At 37.0% G+C, this 16,318-nt stretch overlaps 1 protein-coding gene across 4 annotated transcripts in view; it reads right to left on the bottom strand.

The window, feature by feature from the left end:
• LOC131805660 (uncharacterized) overlaps positions 1–15,662 on the bottom strand; it is a 61,280-nt gene extending 45,618 nt beyond the window's left edge. For 3 of the 4 annotated variants that reach the window (XR_009343750.1, XR_009343751.1, XM_059129133.1), the window contains exon 1: positions 14,492–15,662. Coding sequence is in view for 2 of the 4 variants with exons in the window: in XM_059129133.1 (XP_058985116.1) it covers positions 14,492–14,633 (142 nt within the window). In the remaining 2 variants the exon portion in view is untranslated. The remainder of the gene's footprint in view (positions 1–14,491) is intronic. The other variant, XM_059129134.1, reaches the window with a different exon arrangement.
• Positions 15,663–16,318: the final 656 nt, after the last annotated feature.

Raw genomic sequence — 16,318 nt, 5'->3', positions numbered from 1 at the left:
GCCATACGAGCTAGAATCCATTATGACCCACAAATACCTATTTTTAGACAAATTCGTGGGAAAAATCATCAAAATATCGAATATCGGGGGTTGCCGTTATATGGGGCTATACAAAAACGAGCTAGAACCCATTGTACCCTACAAATGCCAATCTTTAGACAAATCCATAAAAAATGTGGCAAAATACCGAATATTGGGAGGCACCGTTATATGGGGGCTATACCAAAACGTGCACCTATACATACAATTTTTTGCCACACATGCTACAACGCATTATAGCCTACCTACAAATAACGATTATCAGACAAATCAGTGAAAATATAATGCAAAAATCAACAAAATACCGAATATTGAAATGTACCGTTATATGGGGGCTATGCCAAAACCTGGCCCGATATATCATCTTCATTTCTTTTCATTTTCAATACCAACCATCCTAGGCACAATACAAATTGTTCTGCTAAATTTTGAAGCTCTACGTCAAATAATGTGGGCTGTATCCAGATTTCAACAGACAGACGGACATCGTTAAATCGACTTAGAATTTTATGCTAATTATGAATATATATACTTTATGAGACCTACGATGAATATTTAGGGATGTTAAAAAACGGAATGACAAAGTTTAATATACCCTCTTTCCATGGTGGAGGGTATAAAAATATGCAACTTTAGTAGCAGAAAATTAACAAATATTTTTCGAAGTTGATTGACTTTACTAGTCCTGAGTGACTTTATTGTCCCTAGGTCCAATTATGGTGGCATCTACTGGGAGGGGTTTACATTAAAACTTTTAGCATAGACAAATGAAGATATAGACAACTAAAGTTAGTTTTGTATTTTTATCCAGGTGGCTCTCATCATGTTTTGCATAGTTAACATGTTTTGCATAGTCAACATGCTGATTTACGCGTTCAACCCACTCGACTTCGAAAACACATTTTATCATTTTTTAAGAATTTTACTTGATTATTCCGGGATTTTTTGATGTCATCACGTAATTTTCACATTTAGTTTATTATGGAACAATTTCCAACTGACAAATATACTACAGTTTTTGTTATTTTTAACGTTTTAGAATTTAGTGACTTTAATACTCCCACTCAAACCCCTGAAACGATATAGACGACATCTGTTGATTCGATTTTTTCGAAGATAAACGGTGAGAGCATTTCGTTGTCTATATTTTCATTTGTCTATGTTTATGGTGCTTTTTAGACCCCCCAAACGCCAAAATAGTGGCATAGCGCGAAACGGAAAAAAGCACTGTACGTACGCTTTTCATCTTTTCTGTTGGTGCTTTTAGCGGTTTTTAGATTTTAAAATGTCACAGTGTTTATACATTCGAATATTTTGATAGTATGGCATCTACTTATCGCATATTTTTTACTGCAAATTCTTTACTTGTCTTTCATTCCTGTCATTGAAGTTCTTTTGTTTACATGTAACTCTTTTTTAATAAACTAAAATAAAACGAAGAATTTTGTGTATTATAAATCAATTGAAGGAAAAGAAAAATTAACGAGAAAAAACGTAAGTTCATAGATGGCACATTTTTTCAATGAAATTGTCTGAAATTCTACACAAGGAGTTCTTTGTGAGTATATTACACCCTGAAATAGAATTGTCCATATAGGTTCACAATATCGTATATCTTCCATCGACATCTTCCGTTATTGGGTATTTTTAAGATTTTAACAGAATTTTTAATGGATTTTAATTTTTTGTAAATGTCCTAATTCGTTCCAATTGGTGGAGAGTATTCAAATAAGTAAAAAACATTAAGTTCGGGCGGGCCGAACTTTTAATACCCTCCACCTTAGGGTAATGAAATTATTAGAACCAATTATGACCCACTAATACCAAATTTTAGACATATTCGTAGGAAAATGTGGAAAAAATCATCAAAATACCACATATCGGGAGGGCTATGCAAAAACGAGGACCAATACATACAATGTTTCGCCAACGGAGCTAGAACTCATTATGATCAACAAATACCAATTTTTAGACAAATCCATAGAAAAATGTGGCAAAAATCATCAAAATACCGAATATCGTGAGATACCGTTATATAGAGGAAACACCAAAGCGTGGACCTATACATGCAATGTTTCGCCATACGAACGAGGACCCACTATGACCTACAAATACCAATTTTCAGACAAATCCGTGAAAAAAATGTGGCAAAAATCATCAAAATACAGAATATCGGGAGGTACCGTTATATAGGGGTTTAAAGCAAAACGTGGGCCGATATATCAGATATTCATTACCAACCATCCTAGACACAATACAAATTATTCTGCTAAATTTTGACGCTCTACGTCAAATAATGTTGCCTGTATCGTGATTTCAACAGACAGACGGACAGAGAGACAGACGGGCAGACAGACAGACGGACATCGTTAAATCGGCTAAGAATTTTATGCTGATTATGAATATATACACATTATGGTGTCAACGACGAATATTTAGGGATGTTATAAAGGGAATAACAAAGTTAATATACACTTCTTTCCAAGGTGGAGGGTATAAAAAAGTGTTTTATTGACAATTATGGTATTTTGGTTAGAAAAAAATACATAGCGCTTTTTAAGGGAAAGTTTTTACGCCATTTACGCTTTTCTGTTTTTTTAATTACGCTTCTAGCTCTCAAAATGTTGGCAACACTGACTTCAATATTCCCACTCAAACCCCTGAAACGATATACACGGCATCTGCTGATCCGATTTTTTTCCAAGATGAACGGTGAGAGCATTTCGTTGTCTATATTTTCATTTGCCTATGCGACATCTGCTGATTCGATTTTTTTCGAAAATAAACGGTCAGAGCATTTCCATAGACAAATTAAGATATATGCTAGGAACACAATTGGAGCGAACGACGAATTTCGCCCTACGCGGCGACAAAATGAGCCGCGAAAATTCGTCATATGGAACACAATACCGACGAAATTATAAAACAGCTGATGAAGTTGTTTACTTTTTGCTCATTTGTTGACTACAATGAAAATTATACAAAAACCCATAATTCTTTTCGTTCTCTATTATAATTACAGTTATGTCCATCTTCTCTATTATAAATTCACTGATATCATTCTTCACTCAGGCGCAAGTGCACAAATAAATAAACAAATTATTTATGTTTTTTTATACGAATAACAGATAGTAGAGTGACCATAACAAATTTTAAAGTAAAAAGTATCTTTGTTTACTAAAACACATAAAATTCGTACAAGTATGGCCACCTTGTACTGTTTTGTTCGCCGGTCGCCGGCGTATGAAATAGAAATAAAGCTAATTGAGTTCGCGGCGACCGACGAAATTTTCGCCGGCGCCGTGATTGTGTGCACTTCCATATACACATATGTGTTTTATTTTTGACGACGAACATACGCCGCGAAAAAATTCGTCGTTCGCTCCAATTGTGTTCCTAGCATTAGACAACGAAAAGTTAGTTTTGTCTTTTTATCCAGGTGGCTCTCATCATGTTTTGCATAGTCAATATGCTGATTTACGCGTTCAAATATAGACCATAGACAAATGAAAATATAGACAACGAAATGCTCTCACCGTTTATCTTCGAAAAAAATCGAATCAACAGATGTCGCCTATATCGTTTCAGGGGTTTGAGTGGGAATATTGAAGTCACTCAATTATAAAACGTTAAAAATAACAAAAACTGTAGTATATTTGTCAGTTGGAAATTGTTCCATAATAAAATAAATGTGAAAATTACGTGATGACATCAAAAAATCCCGAAATAGTCAAGTAAAATTCTTAAAAAACGATAAAATGTGTTTTCGAAGTCGAGTGGGTTGTACGCGTAAATCAGCATGTTGACTCTGCAAAACATGTTGAGAGCCACCTGGATAAAAAGACAAAACTAACTTTTCGTTGTCTATATCTTCATTTGTCTATGCTGCCGTAGTTTTGTAGAATACAAAATTCTTCCTTTTTTAAAAAGCCTCCTTAAATGTCTCTTGCTTGAACTTTTTATGTTTTTTTGTAATAAATTTTAAAACAACCACACACAAAAGAATTAAATTAATTTTAATTCCGAAAAAACACTATACCATTCGTTTTTACAAACAGTTTTAACAAACAATTAAATTTTTATGCGAACGATGACACGCGGGTTTGTTTACTAATTAAATGTCTGAGACGTTAACTAAAGACGACGGCATTAAAAATTGGGCGGCGTCGGTGGCCGTTGGCTGATTTAATCTGCATGAAGCCGATAGTTATCGACATTATTAAAAATTATTTAAATAAAATAATACAAAAGTTAATAATAAACCAATATTTAGTTTTAATATGTTAGTAATTATATACTTTCGTGTATTAATTTATAAAATCGATATAAATGGTGATTGTTATAAACGTAAAATAATCTAAAAATTGAATTTATTCTTTTAATTAGAGTTACTATCTCCTGTTTTTATACATCTACTTCACGTTTTTATACATCTACTCCATAAATTTTAACAATGACCCTAAATAAATTATATCTATTGAGGGCTTTGGAGCCGTTTGTTCTTCAATTGGCTTGGTTCTCTCAATACTTCTAAAAAAGAATGCCAAGGTTTTTGTTTACACTTTGGTTAATGTAAATTTAGCATTGCGTAGAAGTTAGCTTTACATTTGACTGCTGGGAGCTAACGTAAAATTGTTTTTTTTTTTAGTAGTTAGCTACTCAGTTGACGACAGGGTATCTTCATTTGTCTATGTCTTTATACGTTTATAGTACTCACTACACACAAATAAAGTCGGTATACTGTTTTATACAATTTATTTACTTAAGTATTGAAATAAGTAATACATGCTTAGGTAAGTGTAAACACCATATGATTAATATTTACACGCAAATAAAAGTAAAGCTTATTTTATCCCAAGATATCTTGCTAATTATATTTGTAGCTACCGATGCTTCAATGACCATAACATAAATTAATTTTATACAAAAAATATCGATTTACTGCAATAGGCGAATTTAAATCCTCATAGAGTAAAAAAGCCGTGAAGTATCAATCCCAAAATTCAGGTTTATTCTAATTTCTATCAATTTCCACCAATAAATTGTATACTACAAGGCACTGTGCGACGTCTGCTGATCGGAATTTTTTCGGTGATAAGCGGTGAGAGCATTCTACATATTCATTAGTATACACATAGACAAATGAAAATATAGACAACGAAATGCTCTCACCGTTCATCTTCGAAAAAAAATCGGATCAGCAGATGCCGTCTATATCGTTTCAGGGATTTGAGTGGGAATTTTGAAGTCACTCAATTCAAAAATGTTAAAAATAACAAAAACTGTAGGATATTTGACGGTTGGAAATTGTTCCTAATAAAATAAATGTGAAAATTACGTGATGACATCAAAAAATTCATTTCATTTGTCTATGCGTGCTGTTCGGCCTACTCGACTTCGAAAACACATTTCATAGGATTTCAAGAATTTTACCATAGACAAATGAAGATATAGACAACGAAAAGTATTTGTCGGTTAAAGCTTGTTGCATATTAAAAAAAAAACAAACGCGTTTTTATCAGTGTTCCAAAGTTATTCCCCAAACTCGCTATAGCTTCCATATATACGATTCATCCGATTTCACGTTTAAGTTTACATATCCGTAATATGCACTATATTGCACTCGTCCGATATCAAGCATTTTGTACACCAAATGTGTAATATTACCCCAAATCAGCAGTGACTTTAGCCTTAAGGCTTATATTCATATATTCTTACTATACTTCATACATGTCTTTCGTTCGATTTGATATTTAAGTCCCACAAAGACGGAATTTGCACTCTGTAACGAAGATATTTCATATACAATACACTGCTAGAAAAAGCAATATATTGGTCTGTTCCAGAACTGAAAAAATGTACAAGTTTTTACAACGATAACCGGATCTCCCCTTGTGATATCGAAGAAAATTGAAAAACTAGTAGATTCTTGCAGGTACTGGAACAGACCATATATTTTTCATCCGATTTGATATTTCAGCCCCCCACAGCGTAATATACACACATATGTTGGTTCAATTAGTTGTCGAATTTAATTAAAGATGTTGAATTTACTCCACAATAGCTCTAATAAATATGCATTGTGGTGGATGGTATGATAAAGTCTCACGACTTTTTTCATGTCCTGGTGGACATATACTTAAGCCAGTATGGGCCTGTTGTGCGCTTTAGACCAAGAGGTTTTTGAAAGATGGTTTGAAATACAGTTGCCTATACAAAACTCCTTAACCGATTTATTCATTTACCATGATCTCATTTAGGTTCTGGTACGGAGTCGTTCATTAAGAATTGCGATATGATATTTGCAAACGCTGAGAATTGGCAGAGAATATGCCAATGTTTCATCCTCTTCCCCGTATGCACTGCATAAGCTGTTATCTACACAACCTATCGTGTACAGATAAACTTCTAAGCCCGTGTGACCCGTAAGGATCACTGTTACCCCACTAATCTCTTTCTTACTTTTATCTCCCCTCATAGGATTATTGTGGTTTCCCTACGCTCTCATTGTTCCATAGGGATATATGGGCGTTTCTTACCCATGTTAACGCATTTAGTGGTATTGGATTGTCGAAATTTACTATTGCTAACCCCCTGCCTGTTTTGGCGCGAGAGTTCGCTATCTCGTTACCCTCAATTCCCGTATGACCTGGTTCTAAGATAATGTGTGCTGAGCCGTGTTGGAAATAGTTGTTGATTGAATTTATACATTTCAATACGGGTTTTGAATGTACTGTTTTGAATGTTACAACTTTTATATAGCGATTTTATTGTCCGTTAGTACGTTTAGGGTGCCGGCGTCGTTTTGACATTAAGCCAGTTTAAATCGCTCGGACCTCCCCTTGAAGAATCGTACTATTATAAGTTGTCCAGCATCTATGAGCTTTATTTGCTCTATCTTGTGCGTGGTCTCTCCAATTACGTTTCCTATCAAGAATCGCGCCCAGATATTTAACGTTATTGGAAACGTTGATTGTCTTATTTAGGAAGACTGGTTTATCGAAGTGGCCCAGTTTTGTTTTCCTGGTGAAAAGACAAATCTTAGTTTTTTTCCGGAATTACATTAACTATTTAAAATTCTTCGTCGGTAAAACTTATTAAAAGACTGTTTATGGTAGTAACCCTCAGGGGATGTGAATAAATCTCTCCCGGTGGCGTTTCTTGGCCAATTTTGTCAAATAGCCCACATGTTATCTACCGATTCCTTTTCATATAGTTTATGCAACACAAATACATTTTTTGTAATAAAGTATTTATTTGGAATACTAATATATTTCAGTTAATGGTCCACCCAAAATGTTCATATATGGCGGTTATTGACGAAACCATCCGAATTGTCAATCCTTATTAAAAAAACTTTTACAAATTTTCTAAAAAAAACACGATTTTTGCCTCCAGTACTGAGGTGTAATTGAAAATGAGTGTTACTTCAATTCGTGTAAACAACACTATATACTTCCACATACTGTAATTTTAAAAGAACACTATATTTAGGTGGAAAATAGGGAAACAATATTTTTTTATTATTTTATGACCCAAAATTTATGATAGACACCAATAAATTGGGATTGTCAAGTATATTTTCCATTTTTTTCTATTCATTTGTTGATGTCTATGCATGTTTTGATATTGAATGAGAGTCATACCTGCCCTCATCTAATAGTAATAATAAGAATATTTTTTAATTATTGGTTTGGTATACAGTTTTATATTTACCCGTTGTTTGTTACTTCAAAATTACAGCACACACAAAAACACATCCTCACCGTCGAAAGAAACAAACACACACTCCCACACTCTCTCAATTTAAGCACACGAACAGAAATGATACACAATTTGACGATGACATGGTTCGATGTCATCGTCGATATCCTGCATTTATGGAGAACACCATGCAAATATTCGAGTCAGCCATGCCACGATCGAACCTTAGACAATGGCATACATGAATCAAAATGGGGGATGATATTGGTTGTCATTGCCTATCAAATACATAGCGCATGATTCATAATTCATACAATTCGTCTTGTGCTGGCCTTTAGTATACATCTTTTTATAAAAAGGTGCTCTCGATGTGGTGTAAAGCTTCATGTAATACGGTTTCCACTGAACGTTCTTTAATGTATTCATGTCATTTTTTTCGATTTCTGTTTCGACTCCCTGTTTTGTGTTGCTTGGAGCTCCTCTTTCTCCTCCTCGCTGTCACTTTTGGCTTTATCGTCTAGTCCGATTCTCACCTTGTTGTTCTTGAGTCTGAACGCGTTTGAGATATAAAAAGCAATGCCCTTAGTCTTTGTCAAACCCCCCCAAGCAACACAGAACAGGGAGTCGGTGACATAATTACCGACTCTCAAAAAGCCCGTCTACTGGAGGACCAATGATCGAGGTCATCCAGATCAACCTTCATCGGAGCGAGACGGCAACCTTGGCTCTGATGAAACTAATAAATTCAGGTAAGATTCACATTGGCTTAATTTAGAAACCTTGGACAGTTCAGAACAAGGTCTCTGGACTAAACCATATTAACTACCAACTATTCTATGCCAATACAGGGTCTCGACTGAGAACTTGTATAATATGTCACAAAAACTTATGTTTTATTTTCTCCTCAGAGTTGTCAACATCGGACGCAAGAGTACTAAAGCAGGGGAATGGAAACAGATACCTAGCGTCAGTATACCTGCCGACATTACCACCTACGTCGGAACTGCAGAAGCTGGTGAGCAAAACAAAACAAACAGGTAACGAAGTTCTAGTAGGTAGCGATGCTAACTATCACCGCATTGCGTGGGGTAGTACTAACACTAATAAAAGGGGCCAGTCCCTACTAGATTATCTAAATACTAACGTCCTAATAATTCTTTACATTGGGAATAAAGCGACCTTTGTAAACAAAATTAGGGACGAGGTTTTAGACATTACTTTTTATTGATGAAATCTTATAAACGAGATTCAGAATTGGAGGGTTTTGCGAGAACACTCTTTATCGGATCATAGGTATATAAGGTTTCAACTAGCACGGCCGCCGCCGAACCCAATACGTTTCCGGAACAAATCCAAGACTTACTGGATGAAGTAAGGGAGATTAGTAAAAGAGAGGCTAGGGCGTGGAAAAATTGAATGCCTAAGCACAGACGACGTAGACAGAGATGTCAATAGGTTAACGGAGAACCTAGTAAAGTCTTTCGAGGAATGCTGTCCACTTCGAGACAGGAAATCTGCCTACGAAAAACCCTGGATGACAGGGGAAATACGTAACAAAGGAAAAGAGGTCCGAAGACTTTAAAACACAACTCGGCGTAAAAAACTAGCAGTATTCTGGGACAGCTACCATAACAAACTTAAAGAATACAACAAAATAGTAAGAACAGCTAAACGAAACTCCTAGAAGCTTTTCTGCGAACAGGATGATAGCGTGAATGATGTTTTAAAAATAAAAAAAGTTTCTTTCAACAACAAGAAACAAGATGGGAACAATAAAGAGATCTTAGGGCTTCTGATGAGTACACACTTCCCGCCGAGCATCACAACACACGTAGATATACCGGAAGATAGAAGGATTGAGACTGAGGAAGCACCTAAAACTGATGAATCGATGGTAAAGGAAGTCATCAGAAGTTTCAAACCGTTTAAGGCAGCGGGAGCAGATATGATCTTCCCGGCTCTGCTCCAAATAGAAGTGGACCTTATTTTATCAATCTTAGCCGGAATTTTCAACGCGTGCTTAAAGTTTCCATATACCCCTAAAGCCTGGCAGAAATCGATGGCAGTTTTTATACCCGAACCTGGTAAGGCAAGCTACGTAGTACTCAAGTCTTATCGACCGATAAGTCTAACATCGTTCTTACTCAAAACCATGGAAGGTACAATCGACACCACAATTAAGAGCAGAATTGCAAACGATATGCTTAAATACAAACAGCATGCATACGTTAAAGGATGTTCAGTGGAAACCGCATTACATGAGGTTGTACACCACATCGAGAGCACCTTCCATAAGAAGATGTATACACTAGCAGTATGCATTGACATCGAAGGCGAGTTCAACAACGTCAGCAGAGATACACTCATCCAATCCTTAGATAATTTTCAGGTCGACCGGACCCTAAGGGACTTGATAAACCATATGCTAAGGAATAGATGGATAAGCTGTGGGCTACATGACGTTAACGTAAGGGTCAAATTTAGTCAAGGAACTCCACAGGGAGGGATATTATCACCTGTTTTGTGTGTTACAACAAATAATAGTCTTTTAAGGACTTTGACCAATGAAAGCTTTGAACCCGTCTATTATGCAGACGACGTTATAATATATATAATACTTCTGCACTTGCTGTGCAGAAGGGCCGAGTCGGCTATGAAACTTACATACAACTGGGCCAGACCGAGAGGTCTTAACGTTAACCCGAAAAAAAAACTGAGGTATGTCTATTCACTAGGTAAAGAAAACTGGGCCATATCGATGAATCGGTCTTCCCGAACAAGACAATCAATATTTCCAATAAGGTTAAATATCTTAATTGGAGCACCACATCTAAGAAAGAGCAAATAAAGCTCAGAGGTGTTGGGCAACGTGAAAAGGGCTATAGGCTCTAAATGTGGTTTCAATCCAAAGATGACACACTGGCAATTCAAACGCATAATTAGACCTGTTATAATATCGGTAGTCTGGTGGACTGCTATGGATAAAAATGTAATATGAAAATACTACAGAAAGTTAAACGAATGTGCTGCTTAAGCATCTGCGGCGCAATGAGGACCACACCAGCTAGGGTATTAAAAACCATCCTATTTGTGCACACAATAGAAATTCAAGCTAAGGGCGACGGACGACGTACGAGTGGATAAACAGAGGCCACGCTACATACAATCAAACAATTTTACAGATAACAACAGAAGAATCTATAGAAAATTTTGTACCGGATTGGATATCTGAAACTTTTGTAGCTGCCTCATGTGAAACATTAATCCCTACCAGAGACTCGTGGATCGACGGATTCCTACCACAAATGCCGATTGCAAACTGTTGTTATGCAGACGGCTCAGTGCTAGGAGAGAGAGCGGGACTGGGACTATTTATCGAGGATACAAACACCGAAATCTCTTTCCGCTTGCCCGATTACAATACGATCCTGCAAGCGGATGTCCGGGCCATTGCAGAGTGTCTGAACTGTCTTAATGCCAACACGAGACAGGCTACCGTAAACGTCCTAACAGACAGCAAGACAGCTATAAGGACAGCTATAACATCTAAAACAGTAACTTCAAAAACTGTTTTGGAATGTATAAATTCAATCAACAACTACTCTCAACACGGCGTAATACACATTATATGGGTACCAGTTCATACGGGAGTTAGGGGTAACGAGATACCCAACTCTCTCGCCAAAACAGACAGGGAATTAGCAACAATAAACGTAGACAATCCAGTGCCACTTAATGCGTCACATCTAGTGTTAAAGACTATGGAGCAATGAGGGTGTAGGGAAAAACACAAAAATCATATGGGGCGATCCCGATAAGATAAAAATGAAGAACCTTTTATTACTAGGTAAAAAAAAGATCAATGAGGTAACAGACATCCTTACGGGGCACATGGGCCTACAAGCTCATCTGTACAAGATAGGATGTGCAGATAACAGCATATGCAGGGCATGTGGGAAAGATGACGAAACACTGGAACATTTTCTCTGTCAATGTCCAGCGTTTGCAAATGTCAGATCCCAATTCTTAGGGAACGACTCCATACAAGACCTTAATCAGACCATGGTAAATGATATAAGTACAGTTAAGAAATTTCATAAGGGCAACTGCATTTCAAATATAACAGACTGTAAACTGCCCGTCTTCTTCTTCAGAAAAAAACCCTTAGTCTACAGCGCACAACAGGCCTATACTGGCTTAAGTGTATGTCCAACACGGTGAATTGCTTCGCCCCTTTTTTATACCCTCCACCATACTATGGAGGGTATATTAATTTTGTCATTTCGTTTGTAACTCCTCGAAATACTCATGTCAGACCCAACAAAGTATATATATTCTTGATCAGCGTAAAATTCTAAGACGATTTAGCTACGTCCGTCTGTCTATCTGTGTGTCTGTCTGTCTGTCCTTCTGTCTGTCTGTCTGTTGTAATCACGCTATCTTTCGAACAAATTGAGATGGAAGACTAAAATTTTGCACACATGTATATTTTACCAGTAGGCAGGTTAAGTTCGTAAATGGGCCATGTAGGTCCAAGTTATCATATAGCCCGCATATAACGATACCTCCCGATATCATTGCGCCGCAGATGCTTAAGCAGCACATTCGTTTGACTTTCTGTAGTATTTTCATATTACATTTTTATCCATAGCAGTCCACCAGACTACCGATATTATAACAGGTCTAATTATGCGTTTGAATTGCCAGTGTGTCATCTTTGGATTGAAACCACATTTAGAGCCTATAGCCCTTTTCACGTTGCCCAACACCTCTGAGCTTTATTTGCTCTTTCTTAGATGTGGTGCTCCAATTAAGATATTTAACCTTATTGGAAATATTGATTGTCTTGTTCGGGAAGGCCGATTCATCGATATGGCCCAGTTTTCTTTACCTAGTGAATAGACATACCTCAGTTTTTTTTCGGGTTAACGTTAAGACCTCTCGGTCTGGCCCAGTTGTATGTAAGTTTCATAGCCGACTCGGCCCTTCTGCACAGCAAGTGCAGAAGTATTATATATATTATAACGTCGTCTGCATAATAGACGGGTTCAAAGCTTTCATTGGTCAAAGTCCTTAAAAGACTATTATTTGTTGTAACACACAAAACAGGTGATAATATCCCTCCCTGAGGAGTTCCTTGACTAAATTTGACCCTAACGTCATGTAGCCCACAGCTTATCCATCTATTCCTTAGCATATGGTTTATCCAGTCCCTTAGGGTCCGGTCGACCTGAAAATTATCTAAGGATTGGATGAGTGTATCTGTGCTGACGTTGTTGAACGCACCTTTGATGTCAATGCATACTGCTAGTGTATATATCTTCTTATCGAATGTGCTCTCGATGTGGTGTACAACCTCATGTTATGCGGTTTCCACTGAACGTCCTTTAACGTATGCATGCTGTTTGTATTTAAGCATATCGTTTGCAATTCTGCTCTTAATCGTGGTGTCGATTGTACCTTCCATGGTTTTGAGTAAGAACGATGTTAGACTTATCGGTCGATAAGATTTGGGTATTACGTAGCTTGCCTTACCAGGTTTGGGAATAAAAACTGCTTTCGATTTCTGCCAGGCTTTAGGGGTATATGGAAACTTTAAGCACGCGTTGAAAATTCCGGCTAAGATTGATAAAATAAGGTCCACTTCTATTTGGAGCAGAGCCGGGAAGATCATATCTGCTCCCGCTGCCTTAAACGGTTTGAAACTTCTGATGACTTCCTTTACCATCGATTCATCAGTTTTAGGTGCTTCCTCAGTCTCAATCCTTCTATCTTCCGTTATATCCACGTGTGTCGTGATGCTCGGCGGGAAGTGTGTGTAAAATAAGGTCCACTTCTATTTGGAGCAGAGCTGGGAAGATCATATCTGCTCCCGCTGCCTTAAACGGTTTGAAACTTCTGATGACTTCCTTTACCATCGATTCATCAGTTTTAGGTGCTTCCTCAGTCTCAATCCTTCTATCTTCCGGTATATCCACGTGTGTCGTGATGCTCGGCGGGAAGTGTGTACTCATCAGAAGCCCTAAGATCTCTTTATTGTTCCCATCTTGTTTCTTGTTGTTGAAAGAAGCTTTTTTTATTTTTGAAACATCATTCACGCTATCATCCTGTTCGCAGAAAAGCTTCTAGGAGTTTCGTTTAGCTGTTCTTACTATTTTGTTATATTCTTTAAGTTTGTTATGGTAGCTGTCCCAGAATACTGCTAGTTTTTTACGCCGAGTTGTGTTTTAAAGTCTTCGGACCTCTTTTCCTTTGTTACGTATTTCCCCCAGCATTCCTCGAAAGACTTTACTAGGTTCTCCGTTAACCTATTGGCATCTCTGTCTACGTCGTCTGTGCTTAGGCATTCAATTTTTCCACGCCCTAGCCTCTCTTTTACTAGTCTCCCATACTTCATCCAGTAAGTCTTGGATTTGTTCCGGAAACGTATTGGGTTCGGCGGCGGCCGTGTTAGTTGAAACCTTATATACCTATGATCCGAGAAAGAGTGTTCTCGCAAAACCCTCCAATTCTGAATCTCGTTTATAAGATTTCATCAACAAAAAGTAATGTCTAAAACCTTGTCCCTAATTTAGTTTACAAAGGTCGCTTTATTCCCAATGTTAAGAATTATTAGGACGTTAGTATTTAGACAATCTAGTAGGGACTCACCCCTTTTATTAGTGTTAGTACTACGCCACGCAATGCGGTGATAGTTAGCATCGCTACCTACTAGAACTTCGTTACCTGATTGTTTTGTTTTGCTCACCAGTTTTTGCAGTTCCGACGTAGGTGGTAATGTCGGCAGGTATACTGACGCTAGGTATCTGTTTCCATTCCCCTGCCTTAGTACTCTTGCGTTCGATGTTGACAACTCTGAGGAGAAAATAAAACATAAGTTTTTGTGACATATTATACAAGTTCTCAGTCGAGACCCTGTATTGGCATAGAATAGTTGGTAGTTAATATGGTTTAGTCCAGAGACCTTGTTCTGAACTGTCCAAGGTTTCTAAATTAACCAATGTTAATCTTACCTGAATTTATTAGTTTCATCAGAGCCAAGGTTGCCGTCTCGCTCCGATGAAGGTTGATCTGGATGACCTCGATCATTGGTCCTCCAGTAGACGGGCTTTTTGAGAGTCGGTAATTATGTCACCGACTCCCTGTTCTGTGTTGCTTGGGGGGTTTGGCAAAGACTAAGGGCATTGCTTTTTATATCTCAAACGCGTTCAGACTCAAGAACAACAAGGTGAGAATCGGACTAGACGATAAATCCAAAAGTGACAGCGAAAGGAGAAAGAGGAGCTCCAAGCAACACAAAACAGGGAGTCGAAACAGAAATCGAAAAAAATGACATGAATACATTAAAGGACGTTCAGTGGAAACCGTATTACATGAAGCTTTACACCACATCGAGAGCACCTTTTTATAAAAAGATGTATACTAAAGGCCAGCACAAGACGAATTGTATGAATTATGAATCAAGCGCTATGTATTTGATAGGCGATGACAACCAACATCATCCCCCATTTTGATTCAGGTGTGCCATTGTCTAAGGTTCGATCTTGGCATGGCTGACTCGAATATTTGCATGGTGTTCTCCATAAATGCAGGGTGTCGACGATGACATCGAACCATGTCATCGTCAAATTGTGTATCATTTGTGTTCGTGTGCTTAAATTGAGAGAGTGTTGGAGTGTTTTTTTCTTTCGACGGTGAGGATGTGCTATTGTGTGTGCTGTAATTTTGAAGTAACAAACAACGGGTAAATATAAAACTGTATACCAAACCAATAATTAAAAATATTCTTATTATTATTATCTAATAGTAATATCTAGCAGATATGACTCTCATTCAATATCAAAACATGCATAGACATCAACAAATGAATAGAAAAAATGGAATATATACTTGACGATCCCAATTTATTGGTGTCTATCATAAATAATAAAAAAATATTGTTTCCCTATATTCCACCTAAATATAGTGTTCTTTTAAAATTACAGTATGTGGGCAGAGATATGACTCTCATTCAATAACAGAATATTCACAGAATAGAACAATGGAAGTATATAGTGTTGTTTACACGAATTAAAGTAACACTCATTTTCAATTACACCTCAGTACTGGAGGCAAAAATCGTGTTTTTTTTATAAAATTTGTAAAAGTTTTTTTAATAAGTATTGACAATTTGGATGGTTTCGTCAATAACCGTGGACCATTAACTGAAATATGTCAGTATCCCAAATTAATACTTTATTACAAAAAATGTATTTCTTCATACATCGGAAAAAATTGGTAGCGATTGCGATTTGCCTTCATTACGTGTGTCTTTTTTGTTGGCATTTGTTTCATTGTTGTTGTTATGTTTTGGTAGAACATTTTTGTATGACACACTATTCAACATCCCCTTTTAATGGTCATTGCATGTTATGACGATGGGTTTGAGTCTGACCGACATGACGAGACATCTATCATTGGGTTGGATATCACGTATTGTTATGCGTTTGATCCAACAGGGCATAACATGACGAGCGTTTTCCCTCAATGGCATAAATAGAGAAAATTGTCACATTTGCAGCCCTTTAATTTATAC

This window comes from Musca domestica, unplaced genomic scaffold, assembly GCF_030504385.1.
Source record: "Musca domestica strain aabys unplaced genomic scaffold, Musca_domestica.polishedcontigs.V.1.1 6, whole genome shotgun sequence".
NCBI lineage: Eukaryota > Metazoa > Arthropoda > Insecta > Diptera > Muscidae > Musca > Musca domestica.
This window is presented reverse-complemented; position numbering and strand designations above follow the sequence as displayed.